The 23,353-nt window shown below is 44.7% G+C and overlaps 1 protein-coding gene and 1 long non-coding RNA gene across 3 annotated transcripts in view; one reads left to right on the forward strand and one right to left on the reverse strand.

Annotated features, from left to right (window-relative positions):
- Positions 1-23,353, reverse strand: part of LOC149985617 (uncharacterized) — a 78,679-nt gene that overhangs the window by 15,094 nt on the left and 40,232 nt on the right. The window contains exon 2 of the long non-coding RNA XR_016496619.1: positions 15,014-15,080. This is a non-coding gene — a long non-coding RNA (uncharacterized LOC149985617). The remainder of the gene's footprint in view (positions 1-15,013; positions 15,081-23,353) is intronic.
- Positions 7,224-22,119, forward strand: LOC110527114 (alpha-2,8-sialyltransferase 8F). Of its 2 annotated transcripts, XM_021608274.3 has the most exons (7): positions 7,224-7,543; positions 7,980-8,060; positions 9,228-9,314; positions 14,862-15,119; positions 15,343-15,426; positions 21,414-21,696; positions 21,835-22,119. In XM_021608274.3, exons 1-7 carry the CDS (start codon positions 7,452-7,454, stop codon positions 22,009-22,011), a joined length of 1,062 nt encoding a protein of 353 aa, XP_021463949.3. In that variant the 5' UTR covers positions 7,224-7,451; the 3' UTR covers positions 22,012-22,119. The 2 variants fall into 2 exon arrangements, with proteins under 2 accessions (XP_021463949.3, XP_090093687.1); XM_090237561.1 differs by lacking the exons at positions 7,224-7,543; positions 7,980-8,060; positions 9,228-9,314; positions 14,862-15,119; positions 15,343-15,426 and adding an exon at positions 19,897-20,218.

Below are 23,353 nucleotides of genomic sequence, written 5' to 3' on the forward strand. Positions count from 1 at the left end.
CTGGGCTCGGGAACATGACATTCCTCTCAGACAGTTAAGGGAGTCCACTGCCTTGTTCGCCCTGGATGGTAGTCCTCTCCCCAGGATTCAGCGTGAGACGCTACCTTTAACCCTCACTGTTTCTGGTAATCATAGCGAAACCATTTCTTTTTTGATTTTTCGTTCACCTTTTACACCTGTTGTTTTGGGCCATCCCTGGCTAGTTTGTCATAATCCTTCCATTAATTGGTCTAGTAATTCTATCCTCTCCTGGAACGTCTCTTGTCATGTGAAATGTTTAATGTCTGCTATCCCTCCTGTTTCCTCTGTCTCTTCTTCACAGGAGGAGCCTGGTGATTTGACAGGGGTGCCGGAGGAATATCACGATCTGCGCACGGTGTTCAGTCGGTCCAGGGCCACCTCTCTTCCTCCACACCGGTCGTATGATTGTAGTATTGATCTCCTTCCGGGAACCACTCCCCCCCGGGGTAGACTATACTCTCTGTCGGCCCCCGAACGTAAGGCTCTCGAGGATTATTTGTCTGTAGCTCTTGACTCCGGTACCATAGTCCCCTCCTCCTCTCCCGCCGGAGCGGGGTTTTTTTTTGTCAAGAAGAAGGACGGGTCTCTGCGCCCCTGCATAGATTATCGAGGGCTGAATGACATAACAGTTAAGAATCGTTATCCGCTTCCTCTTATGTCTTCAGCCTTCGAGATCCTGCAGGGAGCCAGGTTTTTCACTAAGTTGGACCTTCGTAACGCTTACCATCTCGTGCGCATCAGGGAGGGGGACGAGTGGAAGACGGCGTTTAACACTCCGTTAGGGCACTTTGAATACCGGGTTCTTCCTTTCGGCCTCGCTAACGCTCCAGCTGTCTTTCAGGCATTAGTCAATGATGTCCTGAGAGACATGCTGAACATCTTTGTTTTCGTTTACCTTGACGATATCCTGATTTTTTCACCGTCACTCCAGATTCATCTTCAGCACGTTCGACGTGTCCTCCAGCGCCTTTTAGAGAATTGTCTTTTTGTGAAGGCTGAGAAGTGCACTTTTCATGCCTCCTCCGTCACATTTCTCGGTTCTGTTATTTCCGCTGAAGGCATTAAGATGGATCCCGCTAAGGTCCAAGCTGTCATTGATTGGCCCGCTCCTAAGTCACGCGTCGAGCTGCAGCGCTTTCTCGGCTTCGCGAACTTCTATCGTCGTTTCATCCGTAATTTCGGTCAGGTGGCAGCTCCTCTCACAGCCCTTACTTCTGTCAAGACGTGCTTTAAGTGGTCCGTTTCCGCCCAGGGAGCTTTTGATCTCCTCAAGAATCGTTTTACATCCGCTCCTATCCTTGTTACACCTGACGTCTCTAGACAGTTCGTTGTCGAGGTTGACGCGTCAGAGGTGGGCGTGGGAGCCATTCTTTCTCAGCGCTCCCTCTCTGACGACAAGGTCCACCCATGCGCGTATTTTTCTCATCGCCTGTCCCCGTCGGAACGTAACTATGATGTGGGAAACCGCGAACTGCTCGCCATCCGGTTAGCCCTAGGCGAATGGCGACAGTGGTTGGAGGGGGCGACCGTTCCTTTTGTCGTTTGGACTGACCATAGGAACCTTGAGTACATCCGTTCTGCCAAACGTCTTAATGCGCGTCAGGCGCGTTGGGCGCTGTTTTTCGCTCGTTTCGAGTTCGTGATTTCTTATCGTCCGGGCTCTAAGAACACCAAGCCTGATGCTTTATCTCGTCTCTTCAGTTCTTCAGTAGCCTCCACTGACCCCGAGGGGATTCTCCCTGAGGGGCGTGTTGTCGGGTTGACTGTCTGGGGAATTGAGAGGCAGGTAAAGCAAGCGCTCACTCACACTCCGTCGCCGCGCGCTTGTCCTAGGAACCTTCTTTTCGTTCCCGTTCCTACTCGTCTGGCCGTTCTTCAGTGGGCTCACTCTGCCAAGTTAGCCGGCCACCCTGGCGTTCGGGGTACGCTTGCTTCCATTCGCCAGCGTTTTTGGTGGCCCACCCGGGAGCATGACACGCGTCGTTTCGTGGCTGCTTGTTCGGTCTGCGCGCAGACTAAGTCCGGTAACTCCCCTCCTGCCGGCCGTCTCAGGCCGCTTCCCATTCCCTCTCGACCGTGGTCTCACATCGCCTTAGATTTTGTCACCGGACTGCCTTCGTCAGCGGGGAAGACTGTTATTCTTACGGTTGTCGATAGGTTCTCTAAGGCGGCTCATTTCATTCCCCTTGCTAAGCTTCCTTCTGCTAAAGAGACGGCACAAATCATCATCGAGAATGTTTTCAGAATTCATGGCCTTCCGTCAGACGTCGTTTCGGACAGAGGTCCGCAATTCACGTCTCAATTTTGGAGGGAGTTTTGTCGTTTGATTGGGGCTTCCGTCAGTCTCTCTTCCGGCTTTCACCCCCAGTCTAACGGTCAAGCAGAACGGGCCAATCAGACTATTGGTCGCATCTTACGCAGCCTTTCTTTTCGCAACCCTGCGTCTTGGTCAGAACAGCTCCCCTGGGCAGAATACGCCCACAACTCGCTTCCTTCGTCTGCAACCGGGCTATCTCCTTTTCAGAGTAGCCTCGGGTACCAGCCTCCGCTGTTCTCATCTCAGTTCGCCGAGTCCAGCGTCCCCTCCGCTCAGGCTTTTGTCCAACGTTGCGAGCGCACCTGGAAGAGGGTCAGGTCTGCACTTTGCCGTTATAGGACGCAGACTGTGAGGGCTGCTAATAAACGTAGAACTAAGAGTCCTAGATATTGTCGCGGTCAGAGAGTTTGGCTCTCCACTCAGAACCTTCCCCTTAAGACGGCGTCTCGCAAGTTGACCCCGCGGTTCATTGGTCCGTTCCGTATTTCTCGGGTCATTAATCCTGTCGCAGTGCGACTTCTTCTTCCGCGATACCTTCGTCGCGTCCACCCGGTCTTCCATGTCTCTTGTGTTAAGCCCGTTCTTCGCGCCCCCGCTCGTCTTCCCCCCCCCCCCCCATCCTTGTCGAGGGCGCACCCATCTACAGGGTCCGCAGGATTTTGGACATGCGTCCTCGGGGCCGTGGTCACCAGTACCTTGTTGATTGGGAGGGGTACGGTCCGGAGGAGAGGAGTTGGGTTCCCTCTCGGGACGTGCTGGACCGTGCGCTGATCGAGGATTTCCTCCGTTGCCGCCAGGTTTCCTCCTCGAGTGCGCCAGGAGGCGCTCGGTGAGTGGGGGGGTACTGTCATGTTGTCTTGTCTCTGTCCTTTCCCTTCACCCTGTCTCCCTCTGCTGGTCGTGTCAGGTTACCTTTTCTCCCCTTCTTTCCCCCAGCTGTTCCCTGTCTCCTCCTAACTACCCATTCACCCCGTTCCCCACCTGTTCCCTTTTTCCCTCTGATTAGGTCCCTATATCTCCCTCTGTTTCTGCTCCTGTCCTTGTCGGATTCTTGTTTGTTTGTTTGTGTCATTCATGCCTGAACCAGACCATCGTCGTGTTACTGTAACCTTGTCCTGTCCTGTCGGAATCTGCCTGTCCGTCTGAGCCTACGTTTTGTTTTCGTCATTAAAGTAACTCTGTTTTGTTAATTCGCTTTTGGGTCCTCATTCACGCACCTTAACAACATCATTTCTACCCATCTGTTGTCCGTCATGCAAGCCCCTATGTTGCAATCCAACATCTTCCACTTAAGGCCAAATCTCCTGACGGTTTTCTCCAGGACTTCTAAGTCCTCTTTGGTCCAAAATTTCTCCAAGTCCCCTAGCATAACTTGGGGCTCTCTCCTTGTGTCTCTTTCCATTGTTTTTTTATTTATTTATTGTTTTACATTTTTACCCCCAATTTCGTGGTGTCCAATTGTTGTAGTAGCTACTACCTTGTCTCATCGCTACAACTCCCGTACGGGCTCGGGAGAGACGAAGGTTGAAAGTCATCTGTCCTCCGATACACAACCCAACCTAGCCGCACTGCTTCTTAACACAGCGCGCATCCAACCCGGAAGCCAGCCGCACCAATGTGTCGGAGGAAACACCGTGCACCTGGCAACCTTGGTTAGCGCGCACTGCGCCCGGCCTGCCACAGGAGTCGCTGGTGCGCGATGAGACAAGGACATCCCTACCGACCAAGCCCTCCCTAACCCGGACGACGTTAGGCCAGTTGTCTCCGAATTGTATTAACCCATAATGTTTCCCCTGTACTGGTGCCACTTGTTGTATTACCACCACAGGTACCATAGACAACATTACTATCCGTCCTTTGGATAAACCAAACCTAATCACTGCCACTAGGGTGCTAAGTATTATTGCTAACAATGTTATAACCCCCTGACCCTGCCTATTTTTCCAACCCAACATTCCCCAAATCATAATCTGTAGTAGTTGACACAAGGTCATAGCTACCTTCTCCTGAGGGTCGCTTTGAGTCAGGTCCGTGTCCTCAAAGTCGGATTGGTTGGAGGAGTTGGATGCCATTTTCTTAGGAGGTTTTTGGTAGTTTCTATGGTTTAGAAGCTTTTCTTTATTGTGTTGTACTCAGGCTGCTTAAGTCGTTTGTGCCTTATTGTGCAGAAACAGCTACCCTTTATTCACCTTCAGCCAGTGCCCCCTCATGCACTGCCTACTTCCTTTACTAGAGCTGTGCATGTTCGCGGTTGACACCTCGGCGGGTCACAAATTCGTGACCTCTAGTAGGTCTACCCGTGTTCCATCTGTCTCCCGTTGCTCTAATCGGCCAGGAGATCTTTGACGTACTCTCTCGTATACCATAGTCCATATTATTACTCCTTTGCATATTTTCCACAAGAGTTTTAGCATTAACTTTAATAACTCTCTCAGTAGTCTAAGGGTTATTTTTATTATTTTAAATAGGAATAGCCACACCTTCCTCAGTACTGCATCTACTGGAACTCCCATCCTTTTGGCGTAGCTTAGGGCAATCATAAGCGCTATGAATATCAAGATCCCTACTGTAATACTTATTCCTAGCCAGAATCTTTCTTTTATTTCTTGCCACCATGAAGTGACTTCCTCCCATTTGTCATTTATGGCTGTGACCACCTTATTTACTGGTTCCACTATTATATAATTTGCCATTTTAGCCATCCCTGTGGTAAAACCTCCCCATGCTCTAATTAACCAGTTGACTCCTAAAACATTACTCATAGTGGTGTCCTCATCTCGATACCACGTTATGCCATCTGCTCCTTCGTCCCAGAACCTTCTCTTCAATATGTTACAGTAGTTTTCCTGCCCCATAGTTTTTAACAGTTCCAAATTTCGTTTAATTATACTGCACCCTTCTGATACCGTACCATTGTCAAATAACTGTTTACACGTGGACATATTCCAAGTCAGGGTCATATTCTTATCCCGGTCTGACCCTTTTCCCCATAGGTCTCCCCATGGTTCGTCCTGTTGTGGCCACATTAGCTTTATGCCCCATTCCTTATACACTCCCATCAGCCACCTGGCGGTCATGGGTTCAAGGGTATATCTAGCCCAATCTGCTAGAGAGGGATCTGTTCTAAGGGTCTGATCCCTGGTGCCAGCTATATCCCCTTGGTTTACATGGAATTTAATGCCTCCATAGCATGCTAATTGTACGTATCCTCCGGTTAACGGAGTGGGGTCTAACGGGCATTTATCCCATCCCATTGCTATTGGGTCAAATGTTTTGGACACCGTGGTACTCTTCATACTAGTGCTGGCTTCAAAGTTTGTAATGATTGTTAATGCCTTCCTAATCATTTTACCCATGGTTGTATTCAATTTCTGTAGCATTAATCCCTGCATCCATATAAGGGTATCAGTGTTCAATCTTCCTATTGGGGGGAAACTATTTCCAAATTGATGCACATGTTCCATTTTGTCATGTGCTCTTATATGCTTTAAAATACCTCCTCCAGCCAATACTCTGGAGTGGCACGCACCCCGTGCGTTTACCATGTCTACCAACTTTTGGTTTGCGTTCTCATTCCTGCCTGAGAAGGCCGGAGCTACCCCCAGCATTCCAGGTGAAAGATAATGTCCCCCTGACCATCTATGGAAGTGGGGGATTCCTGATTCTTTCAATATGCCATGGGCTGAGATGCAATGGTATCATGCCCAGGCCTCAGTTTAATTCGCGGGGGGTCTAACCCATTGGTCATAATACTGTTGGGTGGTCTTCCCTTTTTTCCTATAGAACAGGTTATTTGGTTCTTGTCCCCAGTTCCATAATGGGGCTTTAGCACACATTCTTTGGGCCATCTCAAGGCTTTGTTGATAATTTTCTTTCAAACTCCTAAGGTCCAGTGTTGTCCATGGGGTTGACCTGGGATAGGCCAACCCTGGGTTTGTATTATTCTGTGTCGTAAGGCATACCCATCCTGAGGTGGAATATTTTATCGTTTTTTCTCCTGGCCTGGCGGAGTGGGGAATGTCATGTCCCCACACTCCACATTCCATCCGGTGGAATCTATCTAGTAAATCCTGGATACTTATAGGTCCTATTTTTTGCATACGGTAAAATAATACCCTGTGTCCCACTTGTTGTTGATTCTTCACAAAAAAATACAGTTTTATATCTTTATGTTTGAAGCCTGAAATGTGGCAAAAGGTCGCAAAGTTCAAGGGGGCCGAATACTTTCGCAAGGCACTGTACCTGCCTCTTTGTCCCTCCCTCCCTCCCTCCCCATAAAGATCCACTATGAGACCAATCCAAAGCTATATAAAACTAGAAAATGCACGGCATGCTGCCAAAGGACTTACCCTGGAGTAAAGGTGTATTGCATGTGTGTGTAACAACTCAGTATTCGACGTCCATCCATTTCTGAGGACATCCGGATATGACTTGGAAACTGGTATAAGGATCAGCCTCTGGTGCCAAAGATTGCATGTTTGAATCCAGCGATAGAAAGCTGTTTTTGAGATTTTAGTTTTAAGCCTATCCCAAACCTTGACCATTCGGACTTAATGCCAAACCTTAAGATTTCTGAGTGAATACCGAAACTTAAACCTAACCATAAAAATGCAGAGTTAATGCCTAAACTTAATCTTAAGCAATTTTAAATTTGACATTTGGAACACCTTCGAAATTTTACGTTTGAGAAACAGGGATGAATGTCTAATTCTGACGCGGGACTGCGAGTGCTTGTTGGCATTACCGACTCAAGAATTTCAGATAGGAAGATGAAGGTGACCAGGTTAATGTTTGATGAATGTTCTCATAAACACAAAGAACATTTGTTTATCTCTTTCACTCACTCTCTCTTCTCCCTCTCTATTGCTCACAATCCCCGCCCCTCTCCTCTCTCTCTTTCTGTTGGTCTGATAGTGTTATACTTTATGGTCGTGTCTGTGCCTTAAATGCAAAATACATTTAAAATCTATGTATTAGGCGACAGATGTCTTGTTCATTATAGAAAATCTGTATCTACGAGGATTAACACCTCATTCTGTAGAACACCAACTTGAGAGTGAGAAGGAACTTGATGGTAATGAATGGTTGACTGGTTATTGTGGCAGTTGGCACCATGCGTTATAGTATATATCTGGTTCTATTCATTCTGGTATGCTCTACTTCTCTGCTGTCTGTCACACTCATAAGGAGATACTACCACAAAAGGTACGTTTCTTTATTTAACGTGATTAATACAATTAACTATGGGGCAAATTTCAGATGTAAGTGGTATTTTTTCGAACACTCTTGAGTAAGGACTTACCACGGTGTTTTACCAAGAAGGCTCGGGCTTTTGTGCTTCCACCTCTACGGCCCGGTTCTAATGTCACTGAAGCCATGGCCACAGTGGACCTGCTTAGACTTGGGGCAAAGGCTAGGCCACTGGTACTTTTCAACTGGTACTTTTGGTAGGCCACTGGTACTTTTCAACTGGTACTTTTGGTAGGCCACTGGTACTTTTCAACTGGCATTTACACAACAGTGGCTATCTGTGGAAGTGTTTTGTGAAATACCATATGAACTGTGTGTGTGTGTGTGTGTGTGTGTGTGTGTGTGTGTGTGTGCGTGTGCGTGTGCGTGTGCTTGTGTGTGTGTGTGTCAGGAGTGGTGGGTTTGACCGCCATGCAGCTTTTCTCTGTAACAGACTGAGACTCAAGTTCCTCACTCTCACTTCAGCCAAGGCGTAAGTTAACACACACCACACTCAAAGAGGAACATTATCTCTGTCTGATATACACTACCGGTCCACAGTTTAAGAACACCTACTCATTCAAGGGTTTTTCTTTATTTCTTACTATTTTCTACATTGTAGTTCAATAACACATACGGAATAATGTAGTAACCAAAAAAGTGTTAAACAAATCAAAATATATTTTATATTTGAGATTCTTCAAATAGCAACCCTTTGCCTTGATGAAGCTTTGTACGCCCTTGAGCGCCAGAGAGGGAGAACGGGAGCAGGCATGACAGTACCCCCTCCTCTAGGGGCGCCATCCGGTGTCCCACCTGGGCGAGCCTGACAGGCTGGCCGAGGCATAGGCTCTGGACAAGCCGGCTGAGGCATGAAAGCCCGATGATCCCGCTGAGGCGTGGGAGCCTGACAAAACCGACTGAGGCGTGGGAGCCTGATGGGCTGCCTGAAGCATGACGTGGGGTGGGTGCAGTCTCTCAAGCCAGCTAAGGCATGGAAGCCCGACAAGCTAGCTGAGGCAACCCTGGTTCCCCCGGCGATGGCACCCGGACCCGACGTCACCAACCAAAACTCCCTGATGCTTCTTTTAGTGGATGTCAGCATTCTGTAAGGGTTGACGCTGGCAGACGAGAAGCAGGTACAAAGAGTGAACATTTAATTACCAACGGACATGGAACCGGACAGGACAGCATCTGGACATGAACACATAAGGACAATAAAGCTGATACAGGGAACAAACGGGGTATCAGACAGTTATAGACGGGGAAATCAACAAAGGGAAGGAGTCCAGGTGAGTCCAATGAGCGCTGTTGCGTGTAATGATGGTGACAGGTGTGCGTAATGAAGGGCAGCCTGGCGCCCTCGAGCGCCAGAGAGGTAGAGCGGAAGCAGTCATGAAAATATGTGTTATTTCATAGTGTTTATGTCTTCACAATCATTCCACAATGTAGAAAATAGTAAACATAAAGAAAAAACATTGAATGAGTAGCTGTTCTTAAACTTTGGACCGGTAGTGTATTTTAACCGTAAAATATATCAGAAATACAGCACGCTCACACTTTGTTTGTTTCTCTTCTTTCTTTCTTTATTTTTCTCTTTCTTTCTTTCTTTTTCTCCCCCTCACTCTCTCTTCCCCCTCCTCACTCTCCCTCTCTAAAGTATCAACACGAGTACTCTAATAATGGACGTTAGACAGTTGATGAACTGCCCTCACAGACCCAACATCACCCAGAGAGAACTCTACAGGTAATGTTTGATCACTGTAGCCTATCTGAGATCTACAGGCAATGCATGATCACGTCTCTCTCTATTTGTGCTCTAAAGATAATGTCTGATCACGTCTCTCTCTGAGCTCTGTCGGTAATGTCTGATAGACATTGCTCAGTACCTGTTTACATATTGTCATCCATTCTCTAGAACCTATTTGTTTCATTCCATATCTCTCTCAGTTCAATTCAATTCAGTGACGATATTGCCAAAGCTTACTTTGGACGTTTAAAAATATGAACATAATTAATAATAATAATCAATATTGTCAACGGAACAACAGTAACAACAATAACCAAAGGTCAAAATAACCATACATTTAACAATAACAATAAGCATAAAGGACATGTGTAGGTTGGTTGGTCTTGTCGGACAGTGTCCCTCATTTTATGGCAGGCAGCAATGTAGTGCACTGCCAAACCACAGCTCTCTGCATCCTCCCCCAATAGGACAGGTAGCCTATCCTCATCAGAAAGGTCTTTGAAACCTTGAATAAGGGGAAATTACACCCTCTAATTGTTTTACATTTTTTTCATTTTGTCAGGAAATGCAGCTCTGTCTCGGGTTCTGCTGTGGTGTAGTGGTTGCAGTGGTTGCACAGCCTTTCCTGTCTACAGGGAGCCATGTTTTCTTGTGGCTTCTCAATGGCAAGGCTGTGCTTTGTCAAGGTTTTTCTAAGGTTTTGATCAGTAACCATGGTCAAATAGTTTGCCACAGTGTACTGTCGAGTTAGGGCCAGATAACACTCCATTTTGCTTTGTGCTCGTGTTTCCCAATAAGTAATGTAGTTTTGTTTTGACTGTGTTGTAATTTGGTTTGTTCTGATTGATCGGATGTTCTGGTCCTGAGTCTTCAGTGTGTTAGTAGAACAGGTTTGTGAACTCAGTCCCAGGACCAGCTGGATGAGGGCACTCTTTTCTTTGTTCAGCTATTGGTATTGCAGGGCTTGTTAATGATATGGTGGTGGGGGGGGGGGGGGTTACTCTATTTTAGATGTTTCCAAAACTTCATTGCTCTTTTTTGAGTTGTTATTATTAGTGGATAATGGCCTTTTTCCCTGCATGCATTGTTTGTAGTTTTCATCTGGACATGTAGGAGAATGTACAAGAACTCGGCATGCAGGGTTTCAATGGAGTGTTTGTCCCATTGGGTGAAATCTTGTTTTGCAGGTGGACCCCACACCTCGCTGCCATAAAGTGCAATTGGTTCAATGACACATTCAATTAGTTTTAGCCACATTTGAATAGGTATTTAAATTTCAGTTTGGCATAGAATGCCCTCCATGCTTTCTCTCTGCATCATTAAGGTGTCCAGTTGAGATTATTTTTAAACATAAGTAATTATAGTGTGTGCAGTACTCTATGTATTTTGTAGCAATTGAGAACATTGGTCTAATTCCTAGAGATCTGGATCTTCTCTGAAAAATCATATTTTTTGTATTTTTGGGGTTTACTGCCAGGGCCCAGATCTGGCAGTACTGCTCTAGCAGGTCCAGGCTCTGCTGTAGGCCATGTGCCGTGGGTGACAGCAGGCGTAGGTCATTTTTATTTTTAATTTCACCTTTATTTAACCAGGTAGGCCAGTTGAGAACAATTTCTCATTTACAACTGCGACCTGACCAAGATAAAGCAAAGCAGTGCGACAAAAACAACAACACAGAGTTACACATAAACAAACATACAGTCAATAACACAATATAAAATATTTATATACAGTGCGTGCAAATGTAGAAGAGTAGGGAGGTAAGGCAAAAAATAAGCCATAGAGGCAAAATAATTACAATGAAGTATTACCACTGTAGTGAAAGGAGGAGGAGTTTGTTGGCTAAGATCTCGAGATACATGCTCCCATCCACACAATACATGGCCCCATCCATCCTCACCTCAATACGGTGCAGTCGTCCTGTCCCCTTTGCAGAAAAGCATCCCCAAAGAATGATGTTTCCACCTCCATGCTTCACGGTTGGGATGGTGTTCTTGGGGTTGTACTCATCCTGCTTCTTCCCCCAAACACGGCGAGTGGAGTTTAGACCAAAAAGCTCTATTTTTGTCTCATCAGACCACATGACCTTCTCCCATTCCTCCTCTGGATCATCCAGATGGTCAATGGCAAACTTCAGACGGGCCTGGACATGCGCTGGCTTGAGCAGGGAGACCTTGCGTGCGCTGCAGGATTTTAATCCATGACGGCGTAGTGTGTTACTAATGGTTTACTTTGAGACCGTGGTCCCAGCTCTCTTCAGGTCATTGACCAGGTCCTGCCGTGTCGTTCTGGGCTGATCCCTCACCTTGATAGTTGATAACCCCACGAGGTGATCATGATCATTGATAACCCCACGAGGTGAGATCTTGCATGGAGCCCCAGACCGAGGGTGATTGACCGTCATCTTTTATTTCTTCCATTTTCTAATAATTGCGCCAACAGTTGTTGCCTTCTCACCAAGCTGCTTGCCTACTGTCCTGTAGCCCATCCCAGCCTTGTGCAGGTCTACAATTTTATCCCTGATGTCCTTAGACAGCTCTCTGGTCTTGGCCATTGTGGAGAGGTTGGAGTCTGTTTGATTGAGTGCGTGGACAGGTGTCTTTTATACAGGTAACAAGTTCAAACAGGTGCAGTTAATACAGGTAATGAGTGGAGAACAGGAGGGCTAAAAGGTCTGTGAGAGCCGGAATTCTTCCTGGTTGGTAGGTGATCAAATACTTATGTCATGCAATAAAATGCAAATTAATTCCTTAAAATTCATACAATGTGATTGTCTGGATTTTTGTTTTTAGATTCCGTCTCTCACAGTTGAAGTGTACCTTTGATAAAAATTACAGACCTCTACATGCTTTGTATTTTGGAAAACCTGCAAAATCGTCAGCGTATCAAATAGTTGTTCTCCCCACTGTAGATACTTTTGTACCTGTTTCCTCCAACATCTTCACAAGGTCCTTTGCTGTTGTTCTGGGATTGATTTGCACTTATCGCACCAAAGTACGTTCATCTCTAGGAGACAGAACGCGTCTCCATCCTGAGCTGTATGACAGCTGCATGGTCCCATTGTGTTTATACTTGCGTACTATTGTTTGTACAGATAAATGTGGTACCTTCAGGCATTTGAAATTGCTCCCAAGGATGAACCAGACTTGTGTAGGTCTACAATTTGTTTTAGTATATGTAAAATTCTGACCCACTGGAATTGTGAATACAGTGAATTATAAGTGAAATAATCTGTCTGTAAACAATTGTTGGAAAAATGACTTGTGTCATGCACAAAGTCGATGTCCTAACCGACATGCCAAAACTATAGTGTGTTAACAAGAAAAGTGTGGAGTGGTTGAAAAACAAGTTTTAATGACTCCAACCTAAGTGTATGTAAACTGTAGGTCTCCAGCTTCAGTGATTTTTGCAATTCGTTCCAGTCATTGGCAGCAGAGAACTGGAAGGAAAGATAGCCAACGGAAGTGTTGGCTTTGGGGATGACCATTGAAATATACCTGCTGGAGCAAGTGCTATGGGTGGGTGTTGCTATGGTGACCAGTGAGCTGAGATAAGGCAGGGTTTTACCTAGCAAAAACTTGTAGATGACCTGGAGCCAGTGGGTTTGGCTACGAATGTTTAGCGAGGGCCAGCCAACGAGAGCATACAGGTCACAGTGGTGGGTGTATATGGGTTTTTTTGGTGACAAAATGGATGGCTTTGTGATAGAATACATCCAGTTTGCTGAGTAGAGTGTTGGAGGCTATTTTGTAAATTACATTGCCGAAGTCAAGGATCGGTAGGATAGTCAGTTTAACGAGGGTATGTTTGGCAGCATGAGTGAAGGAGGCTTTGTTGCGAAATAGGAAGCCGATTCTAGATTTCATTTCAGATTGGAGATACTTAATGTGAGTCTGGAAGGAAAATTAACCGTCTAACCAGACTCCTAGGTATTTGTAGGTTTCCACATATTCTAAGTCAGAACCGTCCAGAGTAGTGATGCTAGTCAGAAGGGCGGGTGCGGGCAGCAATCGGTTGAAGAGCATGCATTTAGTTTTACTATCATTAAAAGCAGTTGGAGGCCATGGAAGGAGTGTTGTATGGCATTGAAGCTTGTTTGGAGGTTTTTTAACACAGTGTCCAAAGAAGGGCCAGATGAATATAGAATGGTGTTGTCTGTGTAGAGGTGGATCAAAGAATCACCAGCAGCAAGGGCAACATCATTGATATATACAGAGAAAAGAGTCAGCCCAAGAATTGAACCCTGTAGCACCCCCTTAGAGACTGCCAGAGGTCCGGACATCAGGCACTCCGATTTGACACACTGAACTCTATCAGAGAAGTAGTTGGTGAACCAGGCGCAGCAGTCATTTCAGAAACCAAGGCTACTGAGTCTGCCGATAAGAATGCGATGATTGACAGAGTCGAAGGCCTTGGCCAGGTCGATGAAGAATGCTGCACAGTACTGTCTTTTATCGATGGTGGTTATGATATCGTTTAGGACCTTGAGCATGGCAGAGGTGCACCCATGACCAGCTCGGAAACCAGACTGCAGAACATCAGCTGTTTGGATTTGGGTGAAGGAGAAGCGGGGGGGCTTGAGCAAGTTGCTGTAGGTGCTGCAGAGCTGTTACCTGGGGTAGGGGTAGCCAGGTGGAAAGCATGGCCAGCTGTAGAAAAATGCTTATTGAAATGATCGATTATCGTACATTTATCGGTGGTGACAGTGTTTCCTAGCCTCAGTGCAGTGGGCAGCTGGGAGGAGGTGCTCTTATTCTCCACGGACTTTGCAGTGACCCAAAACGTTATTATTTAAGATGGTGAGGAAAGCACTTCTCATCTGCGAAGAGCAGGCATTTACCCCTAGAATTGTGGAGACTAACACCAGGGGCTGAGGATTTTTCTGGAATAGTGGGCAATTCGTTGATGTAAATATTGAAGAGTGCAGGGCTCAGATTGCAACCCTGGCGAAAGCCCCGCCTCTGGTTAAAGCACAATGTTATTTTTTTGCCAATGTTGATGCTGCACGTATTGCCATTGATTTAATTATGACATATGTTTTACCCCCTACACCACTTTCAATAACTTTGTAGAGCAGTCCTGTAGGCCAAATTGAATCAAATGCTTTTTGGAAGTCGATGAAGCAAGTGTACATTTTGTTATTATTTTGGTTGACATGTTTCTCTATCCGGGTGAGTAGGGCGCAGATATGATCGGTCATATGATGTTTTGGTATAAATCCAATTTGGTTTTTACTCAAGACATGGTGCCTATTAAGGAAGTTTAGAACTCTTACATGTATAATACTACAGAAAACCTTCCCCAAGTTACTGTTCACACAAATGTCTGTTTTGATGTTAGGGTCAAATTTGTCTCCGTTCTTAAAGATTGGGCTTTTGAGTCCTTGATTCGAGATATCAGGGAAATAACCTACACTCAGGATCAAATTAAACAGTTTTAATATGGCCAATTGAAAATGTGCACTAGTGAGTTTGAGCATCTCATCTCTCTCGCTCTCTATCCCTCTCCTGCTCTCCCTCCCTCCTCTCTCCTCTCCTATCCCAGGGTGATCTTACGTTCCTGTTGTAATGCTACAGGTGAGATGATCCTGACCAATCAGAACACTAAGTCTGGCCAAAAGATCCACTATGAGACCAACCAAAAGCTATTTAAAACGGTCGACAAGAAACTACACAGCATGCTGCCAAAAGACTTACCTTGGAGTAATGGTTTGTTGGGTCATTGTGCCGTGGTGGGAAGTGGAGGAATCCTGCAGAACAACAGCTGTGGAGCAGAGATAGACCGTGCTGATTACATCATCAGGTAACCTTCATCATTTTCACCATCACCATCATCACCATCACCATCATCCTCAACAACATCTCTCTCTTTCTCTCTCCTCCCTCACTTCACTTCTCTCTCCCCCTCTCCCCCCTGCCTCCTCTCTCTCTCCTTCCCTCCTCTCCCCTCCCCCTCTCTTTCTCTCTACACTCTCTCTCTCACCTCCCTCCTCTCTCGTTCGCTCTCTCTCTCTCACTCTCTCTAGGTTTAACCTGGGTCCGGTCACCAACAGTAAGGATGTAGGGAACAAAACCCACCTGATGACCATCAACCCCAGTCAGATCAGAAGGTGAGAGAGAGAGAGAGAGGAAGGGGACCAATGACTCACTATATGAATGGACAAAGCCAACAATCACATGGCCCCATTCATTCCTAATTGAAGACTCAATAGCACACTTGAAGCCAAGAATTTCGCTTTTAGCGTCTAAGATGACGTCTCAGGGGGGAAACTTATGTAGACATAACAGGCACAGTTTGAGCTACTCCAGGAAGTGACGTTGCAGGCTAGCTCAGTGCTGCGCCCTCTCATTGAGTATCTCAAGTTCAAGGTCGTCTGGGTACTGTAGGTTGCCAGTAGCCACTGAATTATCCTTATAACTTCTTCTGTGTGCGATTTTTAAAAAAAATCGGTGTAATAGAAGCAATTATTGGTACCACGATTGTCTTGAAAAAAATATGTACACAAACATTACCATTTCCCCATTCACTTTTAAAAGGGAACCTGTTTCCTGAAAACAATGCCTGCACTACTGGGGTCAGCATTGAACTTTGTGGCTTCAATGAGAGTTAGCTGTCGTTCTCTCCTGGAGGGGACAGAGAGAGAGGGAGGGAGGGGAGAGAGAGGGAGGAAAGGAAGAGAGACCAATTGGGATCATGATAAAGCTAACTAGAAGGTAATCTTCCATGAAGAAAAATTGTGTGTTGTTTCAGCTGGCCAACATTATTTTTATAGTTGTCTAAGAAGTGTTGAAGTTTAAAGTAAAAAAAACTGTAGTAGTAGTAGTAGTAGTAGTAGTAGTAGTAGTAGTAGTATCAGCAGCAGTAATATAAGAAGAAGTAGTAGAAGTAGTGGTAGTATATATTGCAGGGGTCTCCAACAGGTCGATTGTGAGCTACCAGTAGCTCGCAGCCTTCTGCTAACCATGTGTATGTGACAAATACAATTTTATTTGAATTGATTTGACCTATGAGTAGGTTGCCAAACAATTCTGAAAGTACATGTGTTTTTTTGACCAAGCTTCATCTCCCTGACTGATGTCTTGAGATGTTGCTTGAATATGTTCACATCATTTTCCGTCCCCATGATGCCATCTATTTTTGAAGTGCACCAGTCCCTCCTGCAGCAAAGCACCCCCACAACACGATGCTGCCACCCCCGTGCTTCATGGCTGGGTTGGTGTTCTTCGGCTTGCAAGCCTCCCCCTTTTTCCTCCAAACATAACGATGGTCATTATGGCCAAACAGTTCTATTTTTCTTTCATCAGACCAGAGGACATTTCTCCAAAAAGTACAATCTTTGTCCCCATGTGCAGTTGCAAACCGTAGTCTGGCTTTTTTATGGTGGTTTTGGAGCAGTGGCTTCTTCCTTGCTGAGCGGCCTTTCAGGTTATGTCGATATAGTACTTGTTTTACTGTGGATAAATACTGTATCAGAAATACAGCACGCTCACGCTTTTTTCTTTCTTTCTCTTCCCCTCCCTCTTGACATTATCCCACCACTAGTTATACACTATTGGCTTAAAAAGCCTAACCTAACACAATATTGCCCCTGCCTGTCTGTGTGGTGCGCATGTTTGTCTATCACTCCATGTGTAGCCAGTTGATGTGATAACCATCTTGTAGGTTGACAAAAATACTTTCCCCAACACCTTCCCAAGTAAATGTTAACTTCAAGTAGGCTTACCTGGCAGAAGTAGATCATGAGTAAGTATGTCATTTGTATCTATTATTTGTAATTTGCTAACTTTGCCATGAAATGAGCAGCAGCAGTACAGAACCATCGCTAGACCGGCACATTAAAACGGAACATTCCCGTGTACTTTCTCTTGTACACTAAGGAGCCGGGGAAGAGTTGGAGAATGTGCCTTTTTGAAAGCTCTAAAAAAAATTGTAGGTCACGAGTTGTTTCATTTTTTAAAAGTAGCTCCCATGCTAGTAAAAGTTGGAGACCCCTGATATGGTAGTAGTGAGTGTGGTGGTCGACCTAATAGTAGAAGTAGTTGAATATCTGGAAAGGTCTTGTGAAGCAAGGCTAAGTAACTATAAGTCAGAAGTCAGTGGAATTCTTAGGGTTTTGGCTAGATGTTACCCCACTGACGTTAAGGGATAACTTTTGTGTAGTTACCAAGGCATCTCTGAGGAGGACCATGTCAAGAGTTTTATAGGGCATTCTCAGGACGTCTGGGGGACCTTTGTGTAGTTCCCTGTAAGTTACCAGGACGTCATTAAGGAACATGTCAGGACGTTTGTAAGACATTCTCAATGCGTTTGTTTTACCAGCCATTAGGACGTCATGTGATGGTCCCAGATGTCCCAAATCATTGTATGCAAAGTCATTAAAAGGGGTTTTAAGGTAAGCGGGAGGTAGTACAACTAAAATTGTGTCAAAAATATTTCACCAATTATAATATGACAAAATAAATAAATCAACAACCAAAAAAATGGGCAATATGATAACATTTAACATGAGTACTTAGTAATGACTTTCAATAAATATGACCCCATCACTGAACTCACAATATCTGGATTTGAGTTTCACTTATCGTTCTGCTGCACCACAAAGTCTGTGTCATTCTCAAAAGTCCCCTACACATTCATTACCTATAATGCATCTCTGCATTTAGAAAAAGAGAGCAATCTGCACTGTTATTTTAGTTATCAGTTAATCCGACTCTCATCAATGATTTCATTGACTTATTTCAGCAATTTGATGGTTTTCTCTACAGTTGACTAATGTTGATGGGGCATATTATTATCTTTTAATGTTTCTCCTGAATAGTGGCGGACCGTGACTATACTGTAGAGGTACCAAAAATCTTCCAATAACCTGTGTTGCATCTTCTGTAGTTGGACCATTCTAGTTGTAGTGAAGGAGGAGTAATGCTTTTTGATGACATTATGAATGAATCAAACAGGCTGGACACGCTTCGGGCAGTCGCTCACACAGAGACAAAACCGGCACGGACACAAACGTGACACACAGCATAAAATAATGCGAACAGCAAAAAAAAAAACACTGTTTACACAACCTATGGTAGCCTAACACCACTATCACTAATAGCGACAACAACAGTGTCACAAAAAAAGGGACAGGCTATTGGTGCTGAAAGGACAGCAACCATAATACCTGTGCACTCCACTGAAAGAGAGTGCAGTTTTGGTCGAGCACATAGACCCGGCAGATAGACGGCAGACACACGCAGCATCCAATAATGTTAAAGAATAAGCAAGCCCATCCATTCACTCCAGTAGGCCCCAATCATAACAGTACAAAAAACACAACCATTTCATTTCCAAAATGACAAACCAGCTATTACTTCCCATTGCAAATTGTTAATCACGTTCATCACACTAACCAGTGATATAAAGAAAATGCATCAATGTTTCAGACTCATTTATTTTCAGAGACAGCTACAGCAAGCAAGCTGCAATAAAAAAAAAAACAGTGCCACTCACCAGATGATGACCATTTGAAAACTAAGTCTGTAAGTTCATCTTGAACGCGGTCATGCTAACAAATTAGCAACCGCATCCACCTTGAAGTTGATGACAACTGCTGCTGCAGCTGCCGTCGCCATTGTCGCACTACCACAACACAAGCTTGTTACTAGCGTGGGAAAACTGCCACTGTTCCTGTGCTCTTGAGTTCTCATTAGTGAGGTGTGTATGTCTTTGAGAAGGCCTGGACACATCACTTTTATTTTAAACGGTCCCACCCATTGCAAATCAAAATGTGATTGTTTCATTACACTGTCACTCCAGAATTCTGCTCTAATACAGTTGAATGTGCTGACCAGTTGCCCCTCTACAACCACTGATTATTATTTGACCCTGCTGGTCATCTATGAACGTTTTAAAATATTGAAGAACGATCTGGCCTTAATGGCTATGTACTCGTATAATCTCTCCCTGGCACAGCCAGAAGAGGACTGGCCACCCCTCAGAGCCTGGTTCCTCTCTAGGTTTATTCCTAGGTTCCTGCCTTTCTAGGGAGTTTTTCCTAGCCACTGTGCTCTTTGCGGTTTTATGATGTCTTCTGTAAGAGCACTTTGTGACATCTGCTTGATGTAAAAAGGTCTTTACAAATACATTTGATTGGATTTGAATGGCAGAGGCCTTCTGTCCAGCTTCTGAAGGCCTAGCCAATGACTGGCTGAGCTAGCTAAAATGTTCTACCCAGAGACCACCAAAGAATAACCATGATTGGATATTTTTTTCTTGAGCATTAATCTTTCTCCTTCCAACACAAACTGAAGAGATGAAATCTGAAATCCGGATTATTGAAAAGATGAAATAGAAAACTAAGATGATTTTATTGTACAATATAGAGACATTTTATTTATCCTTAGGCCTCTAAAAGGCCCTCACATTTCCCCACTGCTCTTGAACCACTATGATAAATACAATAGTATTTTTTAACAGAGTTGAGAGTTACTTTGAAATGTAGGAATTTAACATGTAGATAGAAATTTGGTAGAACTGATTTAAGTTTCCCTGCATTAAAGTCTCCGGTCACTAGGAGCGCCGCCTCTGGACGAGTGGTTTCCTGTTTGCTCATTTCCTTATACAGCTAACTGAGTGCGGTCTTAGTATCAGCATCTGTCTGTGGTGGAAATTAAACAGCCATGAAAAGTATAGTTGAAAACTCTCTAGGCAAGTAGTGTGTCCTGCAATTTATCACAATATACTCTACTTCAGGCGAGCAAAATCTAAAGACTTCCTTAGACCAGGCATCCGGCTCTTTGTCCTCTGTACCTGCGTCGCTTTCTCTTGCAAATAACAGGGATGTGGGCCCTGTCTGGTGTTCGGAGAATGTCCTGTGCGTCTTGCTTGTTGAAGAAAGAATCTGTGTCTAATCCGAGGTGAGTGATTTCTGTCCTGATATCCAGAAGCTCTTTTTTTGTCGTAAGGTACTGTTGCAGAAACATTATGTACAAAATAAGTTACAAATAACGCGCAAAAAACCCCACATAATAGCACATTTGGTTGGGCGCCCGTAAAACTGCTGCCATTTCTCCCGCTGCCATTTTATTGCACTTTATTGTTACTAGGCACCCACCCTGCAGTTGCCTTGGCAGACCTGCTCTCTCCATGGCTCTAGCCAGTGAGAGAAGCATGCTAACAAATGTTTGTGCTTTGAAACTAAATAAATACTGTCACAAAACTTTTGCTAGATTGATGATAGTGTTGCTAGACATAGCAAGTAAAGTGAACTTCAAAACGTGATGTACTATTATTGGAATTTGGAGCGCTTCTGGCATGACTTACTGCATCTTTAATGAAAGCAGTTGATGGTTTACTAAAACAGCTCTACCTCTTGATTGGTAGAAGGTATTCCTGTTCTGCTTTCAGATTAGAAAATCAGAGAAGTAGACTTTTTTGTCTAACTTTTTGGGAAAGTGGTACAAATGTCAGTTGTTTATGAAAAAGTTACTGAAAATGGTGTTAATATGGTTACAAAAAAGATTTCACACACTAACTTTTTGTTCAAGTTGATGCAAAGTGATCAAAGTAGCTGACTTGTGTGAAAAGTTGCATTGTTGCATTTATAGTGAATGGAATGTAGGAAGTGATGATGTCACAATGGAAGCTTTAGAATGTTGAATAAATCCCATGAAAGTGGATGAAGTTTAATAAGTTTAATAAAAGTTTGATCATAAATAGTATCAAAAAGTTGTATGCAAGCACACTATTCCAGACCAGTCTGCACATTTTAAATTTTGATATGGCGTTTCTAGCTTTAACGGTGTAAGAGGAGTAGCGTACTAAAGAAAAGAAGAACACAAAAAACTATAAAAAGGCCAAAGTAATTCGTAAAATATTGTGTGTGGCTGCTTTCGCAAGTCACATTAATAAGAAGTATGGAGAAGTATGAAGAAGATTTAAAGTCGGGACTTTTTCTTCACAAGTCCCGCCTAACTATAAGTAAGAAATAATTTGTACAATATCAAGAGTGTGGCTGCTGTGGTTGAATATAGATTTAAACTAATAAAAGACAACGCTTCTGTTCATCAGTAGAAGTAAAGTTAGCTAGCTAACCATTGCATGTTTCCATAGTTACCGCAACCTGACGAAGGCCCCTCTACCGTTGGCCAATCGTGTCGCAGCTTATGGGAACGCCTCCCTGCTCCTGCCGGCATTCAGCTACACAATCTGTACTAAACTGTCATTGGATGTTTACCACGCCCTTCGACCGCTGAGGCCCAATCAGAAGGTGGTATTCTTCAACCCCAATTTCATGCTTAATCTGGGCAGGAAGTGGAAAGGGCAGGGTTTAAAAGAGCGACGCCTCAGCACCGGGCTGATGCTGGCTAGTGTGGCCATGGAACTCTGCAAAGAGGTAAGGGTGTGAGTGAGTGAGTGAGTGAGTGAGTGAGTGAGTGAGTGAGTGAGTGAGTGAGTGAGTGAGTGAGTGAGTGAGTGAGTATGTGCATATTTGTGTTGTCTGTCTCTAAGTTTCTACCTGTCTCTCTGTCAGGTTCATATTTACGGTTTCTGGCCCTTCTCTCTGGATCTAAACCACAATCCTTTGCCCCATCATTACTATGACAACGTTGGCCCTAATAAAGGCGTCCACTCCATGCCTGATGAGTTCCTACTGCTACTGAAGCTACACACACAGGGAGTGCTGCAACTACACCTGGGACGCTGCTGAACACATACATACTCAAACACTCATGCACACATACACACACACACTCCATCTTTATTGTTGTGTTTTATGTTGATTTAAAAAAAAATAAACATTTTTATAATATCAGAATGTCTCTAACTCTCTCTTGTTCCCTGGCTGGCTTTATCAGTCTACTGATGGTAAATATATTGTATTTTGGCCATATGCCAAAACACACATTTATATGTTGCAGGGATTCACCACACACCCACTGCACAGGCGCATGCTTTTGGTACTATTTAAATGTTTTTAAAACCTTTTCTGTCATCTGAATAAGTAGTTTTAGGGGATTTTAACTTAATTTGGCTTACCTCGGCCTCAGACCATTTTAATAAAATGTGTCTTGACTTTAACCTGACCCTGCTAGATTCCTTCAATCTCCACCGAGTTAGTTTTTAGTTTTAGTTTTAGTTTTTTTGCGCCTCATGTGGAACGAGCTCCAAAACTTCTTAAAGTTGGTTGAGTTGGTCCCTATAGGGCAATCTAGTGTAATTGATGAGCTCAAAAAAATAAAGGGAACACTTAAACAACACAATGTAACTCCAAGTCAATCACACTTCTGTGAAATCAAACTGTCCACTTAGGAAGCAACACTGATTGACAATGCATTTCACATGCTGTTGTGCAAATGGAATAGACAACAGGTGGAAATTCTAGGCAATTAGCAAGACACCCCCAATAAAGGAGTGGTTCAGCAGGTGGTGACCACAGACCACTTCTCAGTTCCTATGCTTCCTGGCTGATGTTTTGGTCACTTTTGAATGCTGGCGGTGCTTTCACTCTAGTGGTAGCATGAGACGGAGTATACAACCCACACAAGTGGCTCAGGTAGTGCAGCTCATCCAGGATGGAACATCAATGCGAGCTGTGGCAAGAAGGTTTGCTGTGTCTGTCAGCATAGTGTCTAGAGCATGGAGGCGCTACCAGGAGACAGGCCAGTACATCAGGAGACGTGGAGGAGGCCGTAGGAGGGCAACAACCCAGCAGCAGGACCGCTACCTCCGCCTTTGTGCAAGGAGAAGCACTGCCAGAGCCCTGCAAAATGACCTCCAGCAGGCCACAAATGTGCATGTGTCTGCTCAAACGGTCAGCAACAGACTCCATGAGGGTGGTATGAGGGCCCAACGTCCACAGGTGGGGGTTGTGCTTACAGCCCAACACCGTGCAGGACGTTTGGCATTTGCCAGAGAACACCAAGATTGGCAAATTCGCCACTGGCGCCCTGTGCTCTTCACAGATGAAAGCAGGTTCACACTGAGCACGTGACAGACATGACAGAGTCTGGAGACGCCGTGGAGAACGTTCTGCTGCCTGCAACATCCTC

The sequence above is a fragment of the Oncorhynchus mykiss genome, chromosome 1, assembly GCF_057628025.1.
Source record: "Oncorhynchus mykiss isolate SJ-2025 chromosome 1, ASM5762802v1, whole genome shotgun sequence".
NCBI classification, from domain to species: domain Eukaryota; kingdom Metazoa; phylum Chordata; class Actinopteri; order Salmoniformes; family Salmonidae; genus Oncorhynchus; species Oncorhynchus mykiss.

Coding starts and splice junctions, on each gene's coding strand:
- LOC110527114 (XM_021608274.3), top strand. CDS start 7,452: ATGCGTTATAGTATATATCTGGTTCTATTCATTCTGGTATGCTCTACT. Junction 15,427..21,413: donor AACCCCAGTCAGATCAGAAG/GTGAGAGAGAGA, acceptor ATGTTTCCATAG/TTACCGCAACCTGACGAAGG. Junction 21,697..21,834: donor CCATGGAACTCTGCAAAGAG/GTAAGGGTGTGA, acceptor TCTCTCTGTCAG/GTTCATATTTACGGTTTCTG.